Here is a 19551-nt window from a genome sequence, read left to right on the forward strand (position 1 = left end):
GAGAATCAAGGGTTACCTAGCCGAATAATACTTAAGCTTTATTAGCGGCGTAGTCGAGCTCGAAAAACTCCTTCGAATTATACGTCTCCCCTCCCTTTTCTGCGAACGAGTACGCTGAATTCCCGTGAAAATCCCGACGCTTCCCGTAACACCGCGCAAATATCCTCGTTACCAACGCGACGCCGTTAAGGTCGTTAAAAAGTTAGCAACCGGTCGAGTCGCGCCTTCCGCGCAAGTTTCGCAACGTATCGCGGAAAACTGTGGCTGTCCGATAGCCCTTCGGTATAATTTAATAACGTTCGATCGCGCCAACTTTCTCTCTCTCTCTCTCTCTCTCTCTCTCTCTCTCTTTCTGACTTGCCTCGCATTCTCGACGTCTTATCGAGCCAGGAGACATCGCCTACATAAAGTCGGAGGAGAACAAGGGGCGAGAGGGGCACCGTGAAGTCGTCCGATATCTACGGTTTAAAGCGGGCTTTAATTAAAAATCTATTTGCAAGCAACTCGGTATATTTCTACGGCGCGATTGGTAATTGTAAGGCAAACACAGCGGCGAGCTGAATACCGCTTTCATCGCTTGCAGAGAGAATCTTAGACGCTGCGATGGAACATCGAGTCGTACTGTTTGCCGAGTAAATGTTGCCGGTATATTTGAGCACGTATAAATCAATAAAACAAACTGTAGGCAGGTGTACGCTTCATCGGCCGTTTCAACTCGGCCAGTGCAACTCCGTGCGCCTCTTTAGCCGTGCGCACTGAAAAGCCAACTAACTTCCATAGAACGGAACGAAAGCGCGTGTCTGGTGGTTTCGTTTGTTTTTTCTTTGTTCGCCGCGCAACGTTCCATAAAAAGTCCATAGTATCCGGCAGCACAAAGGCGCCGTTTGTTTTCCTCTTTTTCAAACTTTTACCGGGTTAATCATATAATTAAATCGAGACGCGCGGTCTCAAAGAAGTAGCAAACGAGACCGAGCTTTTGACAAATTTCCGTCGAAAAAGAAAAAAACGAAACAATAGGGACACAAAGAAAGAGGGAGGCAGAGAGAGAGAGAGAGAGAGAGTTTTCTCTAACGATTTGCCGCATGGCGTGAAATAGAAACGTTGGTTGCGTACGCGCCGCGAGAAAGAGGCGAAAAAGAGCGGATATTACTTTTCGAGCAGTCTGCCTGGCCTTTTGACCGATTCCGAAGTGGTCGGACAAGCTTTACCAGCTATAGGCTGTTCTCGAATGAAATCTCAGCGCGACGCGCATATATTGCAATTACGACAAGAATCTCTCGCAGGGTTTGAAAGAAACGAGCGAACGAGAGGCGGCGGATGCGGGTGACAGAAAGATGCAGACGGCGGAAGCATCGATTCGTGCCGCTCATCGCTTCGGCTCGTTTCTCCGAACGAGAGTCGCGTTGCCAGATAAAATTGCTGGAAATAGTGTCGCGTATCTGCGACCAGATACACACCGATACACCCACCACGTCGAGAGACATCGGAACGCCAAGATAAATTAGTTTCCCTCTCTTTTTCCTTTGCGGCCACGCTCGCCTCTCTACGCTACCACAACGCGGTGCAAAAAAAAAAGGATAAAAAAGGAAAGAAAAAGGAAAGAGCAGAGTAGCGCGAGGAAATTATTACGTTTTTAATTTACCAGGGACGATTGGTTTTCACGACTCTCGGCGCAAATGAACGACGAAGGAGCGTGGAAAGTGAAGGGACGAAAGTTCTCGTGATTGCAGACGGCAAGATCGATCACAAAGTTAGAGTAAACATCGGAGAGAATTGCGACGTAACGAACGACCAAGATATCCCTCGTTTTCTTCGCAATTCCAACCAAAGAGCAAACTCTCCTTCTCGCCTAACATTCCGCAATTGCATTTCGTCTCGCGCTACCCGAGACGAAACGCATCACAGCCGAGCGATCGTAAAACCGATCCAAAGATCAGGATTTCGCTGCCGATATTGCTTTCCCGCTATTCGAGAGACAGAAAGATGGATGAAATTTGCGGCTGTGCAAATGCGTGGTTGTATCCGCGCCACAGATAACATCGATTTGCGAAAAGTGAAAACCGAGAAGCGAGAGGAAGCCGAGGCGAAAAGCGAACGTGAAAGATACAAGAGGATAAAGGGCCAGGCAGGCAGCAGCATCTCGATAGCATCGGCGAGCGGAAATTTCGATTTTACATCGGATGCTAGATCGAACGTCGATGGCGCCTCTCAAGAGTGATTTCTGATTCGCGCTGGCAGCGTAGCGATCGTGGTTCGACGCGACACCCTTTTTCGAAGCGGATCTCGGTAGGAACGCGATGCCGGATCGTGGAACAAAAGCGACCATTGTCGCGACTGAAAATCAGAAACGGCGAGATCACTTCCGTCCCCAGTCTGTGCTCGAGTTCGAGGGTCGAGCGCCTGCTAGCTCGTTCGCTTTCTCGCGTGAAATTGAGCCAAACAATGTGCGCGTGGCGGCGGTCGATGCTTAGTGTACCAGGCTCCCGCGTTAGACCCACGTAACAGAATTCGAGTGCATTGTAAATTCGTGCTCACTGCTCTTTCCTTTCTTCGCGTTGTTTAACAACGCCGGCATATCCTTTTTTTCCCCTTTTATCGATTTAGGAAAATAATGAAACGCGCCGTCTGCAAGGCCTTTACGAGTACGCGGTAACTACGAATCGAAAAAAGAATCGGACGCGGAGGGCAAGATTGCAGGATAGGAAAGGGCTGGCGGAAAGAAAAGAAAAAGGTGGAAGAGGGCGCGGAGAACAAGGGCGGATAACAGGTTGGAGAGGTAACGACGAAATAAAAAAAAATATTGCTCAGTCGTGCGATTTCTCTGACGACCACGTCCCCAGAAGTTCCTCTCACGACAGGAAAAACGGCTTGAACACCGGACTGACGTGTCGGTGAGAAACAAGTTTCATTTTATGGGTCGGCGACTTTCGTTAGCCGGAAATGAAAATTTGGAGCATCGTAAAGGCGCCCTCTTCACGGTGCTCTTATTTCGTGGCAAATGGATATTTCTTCTTACCAAAAAAGATTATTGCATCGCGAAACGATGACAGAATATGTCTAGGAATTGGCAGAAGGATACGTGTAACAAATATATCCCCTTTTGATTTACGAAAAAAGTAGGCGTTTTTCATGCGTCACGCTTAAAAGGAAGGTCCTTTTAAACGCGGCAGCGGATAAGAAACGGCTGCATTTCCGACCGATCTGAACGTAAATGGATCGTTCGTTCCCTTTCGCGCAGTCGAGTAGGCACCGTTGGGAGAAAGAGGGAAAAAGAGGGAGAAAGGAGAAGCATCTCGTAATGATAGCGGAGTCTGCATGCGCGCCTCCCTAATTCCCAAGGATCGAGATGCATCCATCGATATATATCTGCATCCATTGATGCATTCGGCGCACCGTTGCACCGCCACGAAATTAATAGCCTTGGAAGTGGCGTTTCGATTTCTCGACAACTTCGCCGAACGAAACAAACGTCAAAACGATCGTTCGAGAGCCGTAATTGTTGAACCGCGTCGTGCTTAACGAAATCGCCAGATCTCGGAAAGGAGTAAAAAAGAGAAAGAAGAGGAAACAATTTTTTTCCACGATAAAAGGGCAGATGGAGAGAAGGGGTAGACCGGCGTCCAAGGGGACTCGAGGCAGCGTCGTTTGGCCGACGTCAGCGTAATATGAAAAATATATTCGTCGTGTCCCATGAAATAACCAATTCCGGAGGCTCCGGTATTTTCCCCGTTTTTATCGTGCGGCTATCCATTTTTCCCTTGAAAAATTCGGTTTGGCGGTATTCGCGATTTCCCGCACCGTTTACATTGAACGCGAGAGCTTCGAGCAAGGAAATAAAACGGTCGCACGTCGATTTTGCAGGTGGTTTTCACGAGTGGCGGCCGTTAATTCTTCGCTCTCTCTCTCTCTGTCTCTCTCTCTCTTTCTCGTTCATCGCGCGACATTCTCGTATATTCGTACTCCATTCGCGTGGATGTACAGCGTATGGAATTCGAGCGTCGAACGTTCCTCGACGCGTCACGAAACGAGCGTCGTTCCATTTTTTTTTTTTTCAGACGACTCGCTCCGGCAGATTTACCGGATGAACAGGTGTCTGTTTCTGTTTCGCGACACGAGTCACCATCGTCGATGCTTAAACGTGCTCGAACAACTTATGCGCGCCAGCTTTTTTCCTTCGCGAACCGTACAACTAATTAGGGGAAAGCGCGCAAGGTTAATTAGTAAGGAGCGTAATTAATGGGGAGCCCAGGATCTTCCTTATTCATCGGCCAGATTCTCGCGACAGGGTGGCTCCTTCCTTTTTATCGCGTATCTTTTTTCTTTTCTTTTTTTTGTTCCTATTTGCGCTCTTTTCTTTCGTCGACCTCCTCGCTGCTAGCACTGCTTCTCGTCCTTTTCTTTTCCTCGCTTCCCTTTTCCTTCGTATCTACTCCCCCGTTGCTAGATGATCTCCCACTCTTTTGGCACTGCACGCTCCTTTTTTCATTTCTACGCGCACCGAGCCGCACACACTCTCCTTTTTTCGTTCCACTGTATATTGGTCGGGTTCATTTAGCGCGAGAAATAATTACGGTGCTCCCCGGCTAAAATGCCTTACCGTGTGTACTTGGCCCCGATTGTTCGCCTCGATGACGGTAATTTGACAGACAGGGGTTGCGCCGTGCGAGACAAAAGTCGCGCGGAACAAATCGACCGGGAACGCTTGGCAAGCATCGGGTAAATCGCGGCAGCGCTCAACGAATTTCTTCTCTTTCGAGTGATACGTACGTACGTGTAAGGAAACATCAGGAAGAAAACCTGGATCAACCGAGGTATTTCCGTTATACCAATCTCCATCCCCAGCGAACCGTACGCCAGGTCTTCCATATATCGCACCGAAGGGTCATTCGGTTATTATTCTATTCTATTCTATTCTATTCGGAAAACTCTGACGAGAATTTAACTCACGTTGACGATTGTCGACGAATGAGAAGTATAACCTACAATACGTACGCGTATAACGACCTTTCCCTGGAATCGAGGCAGACTACGAGAAACGCTTTAGGGGAACGACAGGCATAAAACGCGAAAACACCGTGAAAGCGATATTTACCAAGGTAGCGCTCGCTCTGCATCCTTTTTTATTTTAGGGTCACTCGAGAGTAGCCCGGGAGCCGTACACGGGTGCGAAGCATTGCACGACGGTGCACTACTGCAATTCATTCGGCACAATGCACCAACACAGCTCTAGCGGGATACGGCAAGCTGGAGAAACGAAAGAAGGGAAATAAAGAAAGGAGGAAGGGAGAGCCGGGGAAAGGATAGGTAGAGAAAGAGAGAATAAGAGTTTCTCGTGGTACGCGTTCACGACGAGCATCCGTGGTAGTGTTTTTAAAAATGCAGCCGCCCCGGGCTGCCTACAGCCTCAACGATTAGCTTACTACCCCTTCCCATCCCGTCCTGGCCTTTCCTTCTCCTCTTCAGCTTCACGTGCTCTTCCTCCGTCCCTTTCTTCTCGCGTCTCTCGCGCTCGCTCCCCGGCAACGACGACGACGACGACGACGATGAGGATGACGACGACGACTACGGTGACGGCGACGACGGCAACGACGACGCGCAGCCCGCACCAAGGCGAGACAATGAAAATGCAAGCAAACCCTCGCTGAATTGAGTTCTCCACCTGCGTGCGACCGACCGGGAGTAAGAGGAAAGAAGAGAACACGAGGACGGGGAAAGAACCAGAGAATCCCTATGGTAGGCTTGCCTCGAGATCTCGCGGATTTCCTCCCCTTTAAAGCAGATATAATTCGAAGCTTCGCCGAGGCGCTGTTTTGTTTATTCCGCGCTTTCTCCTCCGCTCTTTCTCTCCTCCCTTCGGTTTCTTTTTTCCCCGCTGCGAGAAAACATCGCGAATCAAGACGGCTCGATTAAATACTTGCGCGTGATCGCGATAAAAGTCGTTAGGATGCGAATAGAGCGAACGCGTGCGGTTGTATGGCGATTCGAGACGATCCCGAGTCTCGCGAGCTAGAACGTTGTTGCAAAATTCGTTAAACACGCTGGCAACTTTCGGCCTGGAACGAACGCGTTCGCAGCGGGTATTCTTCCGCCTTTCTTCGAATTCATCGTCCGTTAAACGCTCCGCGCGTATGATTTATCGGCCAGGTGTTATTATTATACCGATGAAACGTGGATCGAAGCGCACACCCTTGAAGCGAACCGGTAAATTTATCGTGGTATTGAGGAGGGTCGGCACGCGTTGCCGCCGTCAATGCGTAGCCGCTAAAAAATGGGTATTGTTGTGGTGTACAATAGGAGAAGCCTAATTGCCATTTGGCCTGGCGTTATACGGCCAGCCGCGAGGTTCACAGGCGGTGCTACGACGCGAGTCAAGAATGTGGATACGAAGACCTTCTTCGAGACCTTGGCTACGATTCAACGTTTCGCCGCGAACGTATAAATTAGTCGCGGTTATTAATTCGTCCGGTCTCAAAGGATTCAACGCGTGCAAGCCGGACCGAAGGAGCGAATAAATTAAACGTGGGCGCGAAAGTTAACTTTCCCGCGAGACGATCGCGTCACGGTGCGATCGAAATTATCCGCGCGATTACAATGGCGAAGAATTATCTCGGAACGCGAGTAGAACAGAAGGCGGGAGGGGTCTTTGAATAGAATTTCCAAAGCGAGCTATTTACCGCTCGAGCAGCGACAACGCGGCGAAGAAACGTCTGCCGACGATTGTTCTCGGAGGCAGCGCAACGACGAGGACCGGATGAAGTCGAGGCTACGAGCAAAAGTACTCGTTCAACCGGAGCTCATCGAAAAGTGGCGCTTTGCGGGGCGGAGGAAATGAGATTCCTGGGAGAACGATGGCTTATTGTCGACTACGCACAATGCGTGAGGTTTAATTGCCGGTCGAGACCGCGAAGAAGGTAAACGAGGAGCGGCGAGAACGCGAACGGTCGTTCGTCGCGACCGCAACCCTATTAGAAGCCGGAGACACAGGATTTTTCACGGTGGCTGAAGCCACTTTTCGATCCCATTATCCACTCGTCTGCGGAATCGCGTTAACACTTTCAATCCGGAGGCCCTTAAACCGTTAAATCTCACGAATCATCTGGCTGCTCGGGAAAAGAAAGGAAAAAGAGAAGAAAAAATAGAGATTAATAGCCCGGATACTTTTCGCCGCGAGCTCACCATTACGCTGAGCCAAGAGGAACGAGCGTTTATCCCGGCAAGAGGCGACGATTTTACCATTCCGCCCGTCATTTTCATTAGAATTCCCAACATCGATTTGCACCGTATCCGAGCGAAGTGGAAACGGTCGTAAAGAAAGAGAAGAACGGACCGAACTCGGTGGCGCGTGGAATAACTCGTTCGGTCTCTTAGGAGTCTTGCGTATCATCCGATGCAAAGGAAGTGGTTGCAAGACGAGGCGTAGCACGCTCGGTTCTACGTACACGGCGTATAAATCAGATAGGATCTCGCGTAAAGTAGAGGATACGCGTCGCGCTGAATTCAGCCCCTAGTCCCGCAGCTTGTCCCTCTCTGTCTGTTTCACTTTGACTCTCACACCCTCGCGGATGCCGTAGCTCGAGGCTGAACAACTTCCTATCCATTGTCGCGTATCGCAGCAGGCTCTTCCTCGTCGCGAAGCGAGATGTTATTTTTTTATTTGGACAAAGGATCCTCCTCGGCGTGTTATTACCCCCCGTGCGTCCGTCCCTCGTAGCCTGGTCTGTGGCCGCGAGCCGAGGGGTTGGAAATTAAAAGAGGGAAAGGGATGGTTTTCACGTCGAGGTACGCGGAATATTCACGGCGGGCCAGCTCGTCATCGCCGAGCGTGTTCGAGAGATCACTCGTCAGACGCTCGACCTTTCGAGGGTGGAAAAACCAGAGTTTTCGTCTACCCTGCTTTTCGATATCGCGAAATTATTTCCAAGCTCTCTCGCGTGTTTAATTACGTTCTTTCTATGATTACAGGCCGTTGTTTTGTATCGAGTAATTATACGCGATCGTTAATACGGCGCGATTGAAAACGAACGATTGAGAATGGGAGGCAGCGGATGGCGCGTTTACGCGAAAAACGCATTTGCGTTCTATCGGAAAGCGCAACACGCGCACCTTATATTTAATGGAGCTAAAATGCGCCAGTGTACCGTTTACACGCATATGGTATCCGAGCGGAGGAGACATTTCGAGCGTGTTTAAAGGATTAACCGAAATAAGCTCGCCCACAATGCGCGGCCCGAAACACGCGCACGATCCAGTCCGACTAGCTTTATTCCTTGAAATTCTGGAAATTTCGCCATAAACAGGTCTAATAGCGTGGCGATATCTCCACACTTTGGAATAACCGTAATCTCGCAAGGTTTTCGTGCAATTTCGCTAGCAGCGAGATCGTTTCAGCTGATTAACCGAGAGTCGTCTTGTATATTCTCAGGCGCGTCTAATTAAAAGAAAATATCTACTCGTATTTTTAAGGTCCCTTACGAGGCTCGGTACGCTGCGAGATCTTCGCAGTAGAAACGTTAAACGACGATTGGCCGAGAACGTGTAAAAAGCAACGTGCGAACGTGTTGCCGTTGCTAGTCCATTTGTATCTTTCGTCGGCGAAACGGTGAATGACCACGCCTTGTACGGCCTTGGCCTTCGTGAAAAGAACCGGATCGACGACCGGACGGGCGGTACCGAATTGTCAAAGGGACTAGATATTAGACGCAGATTAATCAGCTGTTGAACGCGCGCGTTCGTTCCATAGGGATTTCCGTTTCCGTTTCGAATCGAACAAAAGACACGTCCCCCCGGTGTCGTCGGTTCAAAGATCGATAACTCTTTGCAAAGGTACCACCAGACGGATTTAATTAATCAAACGGGAAACAACTATAAACGTTAGACGGCATCGACGATTTGAGTCCATAAGCGTTTTATCCGTTGGATAATTCCCTTTCATCGGAACGATTCGAGCGAATCCGCGGATGAAAGGGTGGTTCGTCGGTTGGACGAAATTACGCGATGCCTAGACGAAATTCATTCGCGAACGGAGGAGACGGAAAACGCCGCAGCCATGGCGAGCCGAAGAAAACGTTCCATCGTCATTATCATTATTATATTTATCGCAATTATCAAAAGGAATCGAGCCAGGCGACGGGTATTAAGCACGCGCTAAATGTACTCGTGCTCGGTACACTTCACCGGGTTGGCAGCAGCGTGTAATAATAATTACGAAACGATACATGATAACGAGGTGCCGGGACGCTAACGACGCCCTGACGTCGTTTCTCTCTTTCCTCGCTCTTGCCTCGCCAGCCCCCGCAACCGTTTCACCACTATTTCTCTCTTCTTTTCCCGTCCTCGACGGTTCCCCGATTTAATAATATGTACTTTTTTTTTGCAAATTTCTTCATTATTCATTCAATATCGCGGCACCGCGGTTCGCGCCTCCTCGGTTACCGCGTCGATTTTTTCTTTTTTCTTTTTCACTTTAGCTCGTTCCCCCTCGTCCTACGCGCGGAAAGCACCTATTTTGTGCGTTTTCAAATACAAATAAAAAAATGCCAGCAACTCGCGCACCTCGCTAGTAACATTATACGTATTTTCCTGCTTCCTCTCTCCTCTTCCGCTCAGTCAACTCGTCACACCCGTCTCGACGCTAAGCATCGTCGTCGTCGTCGTCGTCGTCGTCGTCGTCGTCGTTGTCGTCGTCGTCGTCGTCGTCGTCGTCGTTGTCGTTGTCGTCGTCGTTATCAGCGACAACTTTCGTCTCGTCGAATTTATTTTCCGGGGATCCTTGAGCGTTTTGAAATCGTTAAAACGCGAACACGTCTGCGCCCAGGGCCGTCGTCACCGACAGACGCCATATTGGGCAGTTCGGTTCGAGAGCAAATTATCTTGCTTAATTAATGTCGCGCTGTCGAATAATTGGAATCGCGAGAGGGGCGGGAACGCCGAAAGAGCTCACGGTGGCCGAGTTCAGCAGCCGAGGCTATCGCGAATCGATTCCTATCTCCGCGCTTCCCTTTCGTTTCGACCCCTTCTTTCTCGGTCTCTTTTTCTTTCTCCCGCTCTCCGATTTCCCCCTTCCATCCATCGGCGCGGTTCGTTCTGTTCGTTTCGCTTGTCTCTCTTTGGTTCGTTCGGCTCGTGTAATTTCTGCACGGCAGGCGTTTGATCTGCGCTTTTGCGGAGAAAGGGCGATTAAAAAGTGCCGTGAGAATAACATAGCCACGGTGAAATCCGTTGTAGCGTCGCTTTGAATCCCTCGGGCGTTGGTCTCGGGACTGTCCTCTCTTACCATCGCCCATCTTCCTTCGCTCTATCGTTTCATCTCCCAAGCTCCGTCTTGCTCTCGCGCTTTGTCGATTAAGCAACGCGACCGTGAACGCGGGATTATACCGGTTTGCCGCATTTCGGTGAGGCACGACACGCGCGGGACGCGAGGTTCGCGCCACGCTCTCGAGACCTACGCGATTAATCTCTCGATGGTCTCGCCCACCATCACGAGCACGTTATTAATTAAATGCCGGCGAGCTAGCGCTCGTTAAAAAATTCTCGTATTTGCGCCAAGAAACGAGTTCCATTTCGCGCGACGCGCCGCGCCGTTAAACGCGTTTGTATCGCGATCCTACCGCGTTTTTTTTTCTTTTTTTTCTTTTTCTTTCTTTCATCGATCAGGATTTCACGCCTTCGACCAAACAGACGTCGGCGAATTAATCGTGGAACGTAACTACTCGTGCAACGGACGTGCACTCTCGGCGGACAAATTAGCGAGAAATCGAGTACCATAAAACAGTTACTCACATTGAATGTCGATCTTGGCTGGTGAACTCTCGATGGAATATTCAGTTTCCTCGTGGGTGGCGACGCAGACGAAGTTGCCACTGTCGAGGATTCGGTTCACCCTGGTGATGCGAAGGTCGCCGCCATCCTGGTGTCTCCGTGGACTCGGTGCCAGCGGCTGTCCGTCGATCTTCCACGAGTACTTGACCAGCGAACTGGGCTGTGCCTCGCATCTCAAACGCACCGGGGATCCCTCGGCGACCGAGTGCTCGCCGGGACTCACGGAGAAGTAGAGGCTGCCGTCTTGACCAAATACCGGTACCACTGTGCAAACACATCGATCGAACGTTACACGATTCCGATTAATCATCGTCCATCGAAACGTAGCTAAGAGAGAAAGAGACAGAGAGACAGAGAGAGAGAACAAAATCATCGATACGCTTTTTTCTTTCTCCATCGACGATTCAGCGGATCCTTTGACTTCGAACCGTGCGAACCAACAACGTTGAGAAATTCCGTTAAAAACGAGGGTCGCGTGGTGAATTTTAACCGGGAAGTTTCGCTTCGACACCCCGCATCGTTTGGAAATCGCGGGGATAAGATGAAATGCCGACACGAGCGTTATGGTATCGTTATTAAAAATATCGTTAATTACCAGAGTAGAGCGGTAACAATCGAGCGATAAACAGCTCGACGAGGAAACGCTGTAAAACGGATGGCAACAAGAGCTCCGCTCTTTGAATGCGGAACTCTCATTAAGTTGATTGATAATTAGCACGGGGCAACGTTATTGTATCGATGTCCTTTGATATCCGCCAGCAGCAAAGGTCTTCCTCTGGCACGCCGCCCCCTGTCTCGTTTCTCGGTGCACCGTTTAATACGATTTCTTTTTCTCTGTTTTTGTTTTCGGGATATTACCGCGCGCGATACGCCATCCTCTCTCCTCTTTGCCAGCTGTGCCTGCGCTCGTTGTGTTTTCAGGATACGAACGTAGATGCATGTCCCTAGAGTAATTCCGCACAATTTGCCGATTGCCGCGGGTATCTGCGCGTCGACGATTCGAGTCGAGCAAGAAGAACCAGAGAGGAAGATAATATCCGAATGACATCCGTGAAATACGCGACAGGTGTTCTTCGCGGAGTACGTATTGAAGCGTGCGCACCGGGCGACTGCTATCGAGAGAAAGACGTCTACTCGTTCAACGAGCTTATTAGTTGCTCGTTAATAAGCTTCTCTACCGAGACGGAACGATTTAAGCTTCCTGAGCTAATTAGGCAAACCTTCTGATCTGATTCCGACACGTATCGGCAAACTCGGCTTCTAGTTTCTTCCACGTTCCAACGAATTCGAGACAAAAAGCGAGACGGATACGTTGCCGGTAAATTGGGAGAGAGAGAGAGAGAGAGAGAGAGAGAGGTTGGCTAGTTTTTAATCGTTTGTGCTCAAATCGTACACGAAAAACTCGCTTTCGAGCAACGTCCATGAACAAACGTTGGGAACGAGCTGCAAATAGTGGGGCGTGCAAATTAAACGAACCACATTGTACCAGGTAGGGTGGTGCGGCGACGCGAGCAGAGCAAAAGGCGGACACGGACAACGGCGTAGAGGGAACACGGTCAGAAAAAACGAGTGGAGAGAGAAAAAAAAAGTCGTAACAAGAATCATCTGTTCGAGCATATTTTTTTCGCTTCGTGAACGTTACCGCTTCCGCGCTGTAAAAAATGGATAGGAAATGGATAGAAAAAAGTCTGGAGCTGGGAACTCGAGCGGCAGGCGTCCGCGCTCGCGATTCGCAGCCGTACTCTCGGCGTATCGATCGATCGCATCGCCGATTTTGCAAACATCCATCGCAACGTATATACGACGCGTATACTGTGGCGCGTTCGCGTACGTGTGTAGATTACGTTCTCTCTGTACACGAGCTGAAAATCGATTGTTGCGTTTCCATGGCTGGAATTCAAGCTACACACGTGCACGGTCAACGACGAGCCCGTCCAATGCGTCCAGGTATTCGGCCTGTTCACGCTTAACGGTTTTCCCAGAGCTAGCTAATTACCTCGCCGGCGACATTATCGGTGAACTCGAAATAACGCGGGTTTGCAGTTCGCGCGAATGGTCGGAGTTCGATCCCGTTGTCCACGATCCGCAACAGGAAAAGGGAAGAAGTCCTTCGAAGAGATACGCGAGTCGCGATGAAAATAGAACCTGGTCCCCGATTGAAACTTTCTTGTTGTTCGGTTTCACGGTTTCTGCCGCGTTCGCGGAAGTCGATTAACGTTAGTTTCGTGCGATTCGAGACGCCGCTCGTTCGAAACGTTAACCCCAGGAATGGCCAGATCCGTAATGCCCAGTCGTAAATCTATCCCAACGGACCGATGCTCTTTTATTTGCCTCGGTTCGGGTCCGCGTCAGCCGTCCGGCCTAATTGCGGGGCCAGGTACCAGACACCGTTGGCCGGATCTCTTGGTCGTTTCTAAATTTTAACCGTGTCGTTGCGGGGGAAGGCAGGGGATCCTGTTATTATCTCGTAGTAGATCAAAATTATCCTTTAAAATACAAAGGAGGAAGAATGGCGCGAGGTGGAGATTCGAAGAACCGGTAATTTCCAGCGCGGTCCATTCCAGCGAGCTGGTAATTTTCGACGAAATTTCGAACTCGGTTTCATACCGCGCTCTCGTGACTCTGCGTGGTTAATGACGATGCTCCCTCTTCCGGTGGATTTGCCTGGCCGAGAGGGATCTCAAAAACCGAGAGTCGAAGAGGAGAAAGAACGCGCTGCTTTTGAAACGAGCTCGTGACGCTGCACGTCGACGCTCTACCGAGAGCTTATCCACGACAGTCGGTCGAATCCTAAAAAAAGAATGCACGCGAGTCGGTTTCCGAGTCGTTCGTTGCCGATCCTGGAACCTTCCCAAGGGGTAAACACGACCGCTTTTACGACCTACTCTCGAGATTACTTTCCTCCCCGAGGCAAACGTCTCTCGGTCCAGCTAACGTTCCGTACTCTCTCGTTCGACGTGTGCAGCTGCTCGCGCCGCTTTATGGCGTTTACACAAGCCGCTCGATTTTTCGGCCCCTGTACGCCACGCCACACAGCGACGCTGCACTTCCGTGTGCGACGAAGAGCAGAACGATCCCGACGCGGACGGCCAACCGACTCGTAAACCACCGAACATCGCAAAGGACGCGCTCCTTTCCCTCCACGGTTCATCCACTTCCGGCCAACTTCAAAGTAACGAGCGGAGCTATTTTCTGCCGGATAAGAGAGATCGCTTCTCGCCTCGGAACGATCGTCGGAGGAAGAAGGCAAAAAATGTTTGATTATCACTCGCGGCGTACGATCTCCTCGCAGCCGCCAGTGCGAGAGAACGAAAGTTCTACCTCGTCGAGCGGAACTTGCCTCGTTACGAAAGCTTTTCGTTACCACGAGCGTGCGAGCGAGCGAGCGCGGGCGTGCGCGCGCGCGAGCGCCAGCGACCAGGGCCTCTCGCGCTAACGACCGGCTCGTTAAAATCGAAAAATCATTAGCCGGATGCCTTTCGAGTTTCTTCGAGATTCCTCGCCGGCTCGTCGAGTTGCCCATTTACCGACATCTTGAAATTCCGCTGGCGAACGCGTGCGCGCCATCCCATTAACGAGCCGGCCGACCGTGTTACAGGAAAATTCTACCTTTCACCGTTTTGCCAAACAACCCGCTAACGAACTGCTGGCGGAGAAAATTCGCAACGTCTCGCGCAAAGGCGACTGTCGCGTTTCGAATACGGTTTCGACGCGCGCGATGGTCAACGTACGTATCATATCGAGCGCAATGCGCGCCGCTACATAATTCATCGGACGTACGTAGAACGCGCGCGTTTTCGCAACGCGATCCGCGGTTGTCTATGTACGCGTCAGCGATTTACGCGCGAGCCGCGGTTGTCACAAAGGACGAAGCTCGACGCGTGTTTTGTGAGTTGCAGTGAAAGGACGAGATTCGTAGTGGCGGTTAGCGTGCGCGTATTTCTACAGGGTCCTGGCTACGGCGTGTGCCGCGTCTGCTCCACTCGTTGGGACAAATGGTGTTCGGAGTGCCGCCTTGCAGACGCCCCGAGTAGCGTGAAATTCACACTCTCGGGACGTTTTTCACGATTCTGAATGCACGCTGAGAGTCTCCTTTCTTCGTCTCGGGGTGTCGACGCGAGCAAGTCGGGTCTTATTTAAAAAAGAAAAAAAAAAAGAAAGAATCCAGAGGAGAAAGGAAGGGAAAAAGAGGAAAAGAAAAGAAGGAGAAAAACAGATAGAAGGAAGAAAGGAGAAAGAGCCGGCCGCGCTACCCAAGAAACCGAGCAAAGGGAAGAAGGAGGAAAGACGAGCGGCCGAGGATCAGCTTGCTAGAGTAGCGACGCCCTTTTGACAGTGAAAAAGTAACGGCACTCTGTCGCGCTTCGCGGTGACCGACACAAAAGCGGACGACGAATTAGTGGTGCTGCGTGGAAGCAGCGGGATAACACGTCCCTCTCATTTGAAATTTCTTATCGCGCGTCGTTAAAATGAAGTTTCTGCCTTAAAAATTCCTTACGGCGAGCGAACGTCTCCGAGCTCGGACCGTCCGTTATTCGACGCGTTCGAATAAAACGAAATTTCGCGGAATAGACTATATATAAAGGGAGGCGGTCACGCCGCAACGAGCAAAAGTAAAACGCTCGCAGCGAAGAAAGGCGACGCGGCGAAAAGCGTTGGCCACTCGTTAGGCGAACGCTTCCAGACGCCTGGACGCTGCAGCGCTTAGCAGCTTACGCGTTTCCACTTACGAATATCGCGAGACACGTGTCGCGAGCGCGCAGACACGACACGCGTTGAAAGAGACGAGCACGAGCGGACTGACGGACGATACGTTCGGGACTCGACGCGTTTCTCTACGGAAGAAAAGCATTCTCGATCGGGATGGGTAGGCTATAGAGAGGTATTCGTGTAAAAAATTGAAAAATCAGGTAGCGCGAACGAGCTGGGAAGGAATACGCGACGACGGTCGCATTCAGGTTGCGGCATCATTCGCGAATCAAAGGGAATTCGTCGAACGGAAAAGGCCGATCGAGCGGTCGGAGCGTGGCATATTTCAGTAGTCGCGCGCGTGTAACGACGACGCCCGAGTAAATTTCAAAGAGGCCTATCGGGTTGTACGTCGCCTGCTCGAAATATATTATCCGCGTCTCTTGCGTTCCACGCGGGTCATCAAACGCTGCTTTTGCCCGCGCCGAAGCGTTTTACGCTCTTTCAGGCACAGCCTGCTGTTGCACGCAACTCGCAATGGAAAACAGACGGAGAAAAAAGCGAAACGCCGGCAGAAGAGCCATTTCCTGTCGAAATACACGTCGCCGGATATTCCGCTATCAACCACGATACGCTATCTATTTGTCGCGATGACATCCTCCGAAAGTTACCACCCTTTTCAGCTTTGTTTTTACTTCCATTTCCCGTTAGCTGCATTTCCGTGATTATCGCGTTTGCGAGACCTATCGTTTTCCGATTGCCACGACCGTTATCCGTATTACACGCGATTACCGTGCTGATGCCGATGCGTCGGTTCGTCCAAAGGTGGAATTTCTCGGCGAAGAACGTTCGCAGAACGACTGGCACGGACGAACGGGAGCCACGGTTCGCGCGAAACCTTGCGAACGAGTCGGGCCTTGCCAAAGAAAAGAAGCCAGCGAAAGTGACGCGGAAGAGAAAATCTTGGAAAGTGTTGGACAACGAAGCAGAGCTTGTTTACATGGAGCACCGGTAACGCTTTTTCCATCGTGCGCAATTTTTCATTTTCAACGAGACCCTGGAGAAAGCGACGAGGTTGCGGTGGCGAAAGTTCGCGCGACCGAGGAGCAGGGAAAGCTGGTAATTTCGCACCGGAGGATATGGGCGCGCGAAAGCCAACGACGAGCGAAGCGCGGGCTGCTGCCCTTGCACGATGTGTCGCGGTTCCCCGAGAAAAGCGTCGTTTTCGCCCTTTATGCGTAAATAGCCGCATTACGCGCGGCCTCTGCTTTTATTCGCTCTCTTGCGAGTCGTTCCACCAGCCAAGGGATCAAAGGGCTAATACAATTTTTCTTGGTACCTCGGCCCGTTGCCCTGCAACCCTCCCGTCCGCTCTCGCCACCTTCTTCGTCGCGCGCGTTTACCGGCTGCGCGCCACCCGACCGGCATCACGGTTTCAGAAACACTTTAGGACGAAAGAGAAACAGCGCGTGGATAAAGAGAGGCACGACCACGCGGAAAGGAACAGAAACAGAGAGTAAGTAACTGCGAGGTTGAATAACATTCGGTGTATAAAATAGCCGTGCACGCCGGCCCACGGACAAAGGGCCTTTAGTGGCAAGCAGTGTAAAAAAGACGTAGACAGAGAGCCGAGAGAGGAGGACATCGAAGAAAGAACGAGAGACGAGGCTTGCCGTCGATGGCGAAGGAAAGAGGTGAAAGGGAAAGAGAGAGGAAGACCGAGGAAAAAAGGCCGAGTGTGCTGGTACCCCTTTTCAGGGCACAGGACGTCTCCGAACGGCACGGCGGGACGGTCGTTCTCATCCGTAACCCGAGACGTGTAATTAGGAGCACCGGACCAAGATGAATAGCCAAGTGGTCGGTACCGGGGCAACAGGCAGAGAAAGGAAAAGTGGGGCGAAGCGGGGATACCGGCGATATGATCCATCCATCGGCAACCACGACACCACGTCGAAGAAGAAGCCGTGTGCGGTGTACGCCATCCTTGCATCGGCTTGCCGATCCATGCCAACCGATTCGATCCGATTCGACTGGGTTCGAGAGAAACCGATCAAAGTCCCGCGCGAGCCTGTTTATGCCGCCGCTGCAACATCGCCGTGAACGCTCCCTCGACCCGCCTTAGATCGTTATTTATGAACACGTATCCAACGTGTTTTTATCGGTAGCCGGTTTCACGCTTCGCAAAAAAGCATCCGCGTAGCTAAATAATTTTCAGAGGCGGGCACGATCGAAGATGCAGCCCAGATGGTCCGAGTCGGCAATTCTATTTGAACCGCGGTCCGTTCCATCTTTTATAACGAGTCCTCGGCTCCAATCTAAATTTAAGCCGCTGAATCGTACCGCAATAGCGTAGCTAAAAGTGCATTTTGCAATCGGAGCGAAGATCGATTCGAGGCGCTCCAAATACGTATTTACAGATCACGAGATAAGGGCGAAACGAGGCTTTCAGCGAAACACCAACGAGTTGCTCGTGAACGGTTTTGTAAACAGAGGCGAGAGCACGGCGATAAATCGGCCGGTTGTTTGGCATTTTTTTAAAGGCCAGAAAAATCTCTCTCGTATCTTGCACGGCCGGTGTCGTCTTTGTCCGACTAGTGTTCGCAGCCATCGCTACTAATTACACGTGCAGCCGCACGTATACGACGTTACCGTCGATATTAGGTAGGTGGATACGTAATATGGCCCCCCTTTTCCGCCGAGTCTGCGTATATTCGCTTTCTAGGTGTGCATGGCTATCGAACCGGTTCTCCTCTTCGAGAGGGAGAGATGGGGGGAGAGAGAGAGAGAGAGAGAGAGAAAGAGAAGCGGCAGGAGTGGGTTACCGGCCGGCATCATGGACGATGGAGAAAGATCGTAGCCAGCATCCACCCGACTACCACGCTGCCAACGATACACCACCAACACCACTAACCATCAGCAGCGCGGCATTGGCATCATTATCAACGACGTATCGTCGTACATCGGCCGCGCAGAGATCGGCAGGACTGATTCGGCCTACCGACTGCAAATTGCAGCTACAACTCGTTCTTTTCGAATGGCGAATTCGCCGACGGTGTTAAAGGCCCATCGATACGGCTTTGCCACCGCGCTCCTCTGATTATCAGTCAATGCTCGATATTCTTCCTCCGTACGTTCTTTCCATCCTTTGATGTTCCGTTCCGGGAATTTGTATACCCTCGGATGGAACGTTCGTAAAAGACGCGCGCGATTAACGATGACATGAAAACAAGATTATTTACAAATAAAACGATCTGGAATAAACGCTTCGGCACGGAATTACGTTCGCGGAGGAACGTATTCGTTGAAAAAGAGATTGCAGTAGCAATGAAATTGCTCGTTGCGGTGGTTAAGACCAATTAATCGTAATTATAGCAGGACCGGCGAAAGAAGAAAGCAATGGAGCACGATATAGGACCGACGAGTTGTAAAACTTGGAATAAACGATTTCGAGCGACAGACGAAACCGTTTCTATCGATAATATCGTTGCTCTTTCCCCATCCGTCTTTTTTGCGATTCACTGACACCAACAAGGGTAAACCTCGAGAGAGAGAGAGTGGGGAAAGAATCCTTCGAATCGTAGTTACGTGCGTATATTGTACGTATATACGGTACTCACGAAAGCAGAGCAAAAGCGTAGTTGCGTCGAGACGCCACATCCTTTCGATGGCTTCGACCTGAAGAAACACGCGGCTCGAAACTCGCTCGGGGAGAGACTGAACAGGAAGACCGTTCCCGTGTATCAGAATTCTCACGTCGCTGTCATTCTATTTTTCTTCCGTGTGAAGCTTGCTTGCCAACCGACCAACACACTACGCGAAACCGGGAACAATCCAACCGAACACCACGGAACGACGCGTGATACTGAGGGCCACTAACCCACGCCGCGTCGTAGCGACCCCTGCTCGCGGGGTTCACGGCCGATGCCCTAAATCAGCCTGTTGCCGCTAGATGCTGCTCTAAATCGGCGTGTCCAACTAGTTACCGACGCGTACGCGAACGGTTCTTGTCCACGATCTAGTGCGCGATATTTCAAATTCAAAAAT

General features: G+C 50.9%; 1 protein-coding gene across 1 annotated transcript in view; it reads right to left on the bottom strand.

Annotated features, from left to right (window-relative positions):
- The window catches only part of LOC117154140 (tyrosine-protein kinase-like otk), a 36712-nt gene extending 17353 nt beyond the window's left edge, over positions 1 to 19359 (bottom strand). Inside the window, exons 1-2 of the mRNA XM_033328844.2 lie at positions 19125 to 19359; positions 10780 to 11082 (exon numbers count right to left, since the gene is read on the bottom strand). Coding sequence (XP_033184735.2) covers positions 10780 to 11082; positions 19125 to 19164 — 343 coding nt within the window. The 5' untranslated portion in view covers positions 19165 to 19359. The remainder of the gene's footprint in view (positions 1 to 10779; positions 11083 to 19124) is intronic.
- Positions 19360 to 19551: the final 192 nt, after the last annotated feature.

The sequence above is a fragment of the Bombus vancouverensis genome, chromosome 7, assembly GCF_051014615.1.
Source record: "Bombus vancouverensis nearcticus chromosome 7, iyBomVanc1_principal, whole genome shotgun sequence".
NCBI classification, from domain to species: Eukaryota; Metazoa; Arthropoda; class Insecta; order Hymenoptera; family Apidae; genus Bombus; species Bombus vancouverensis.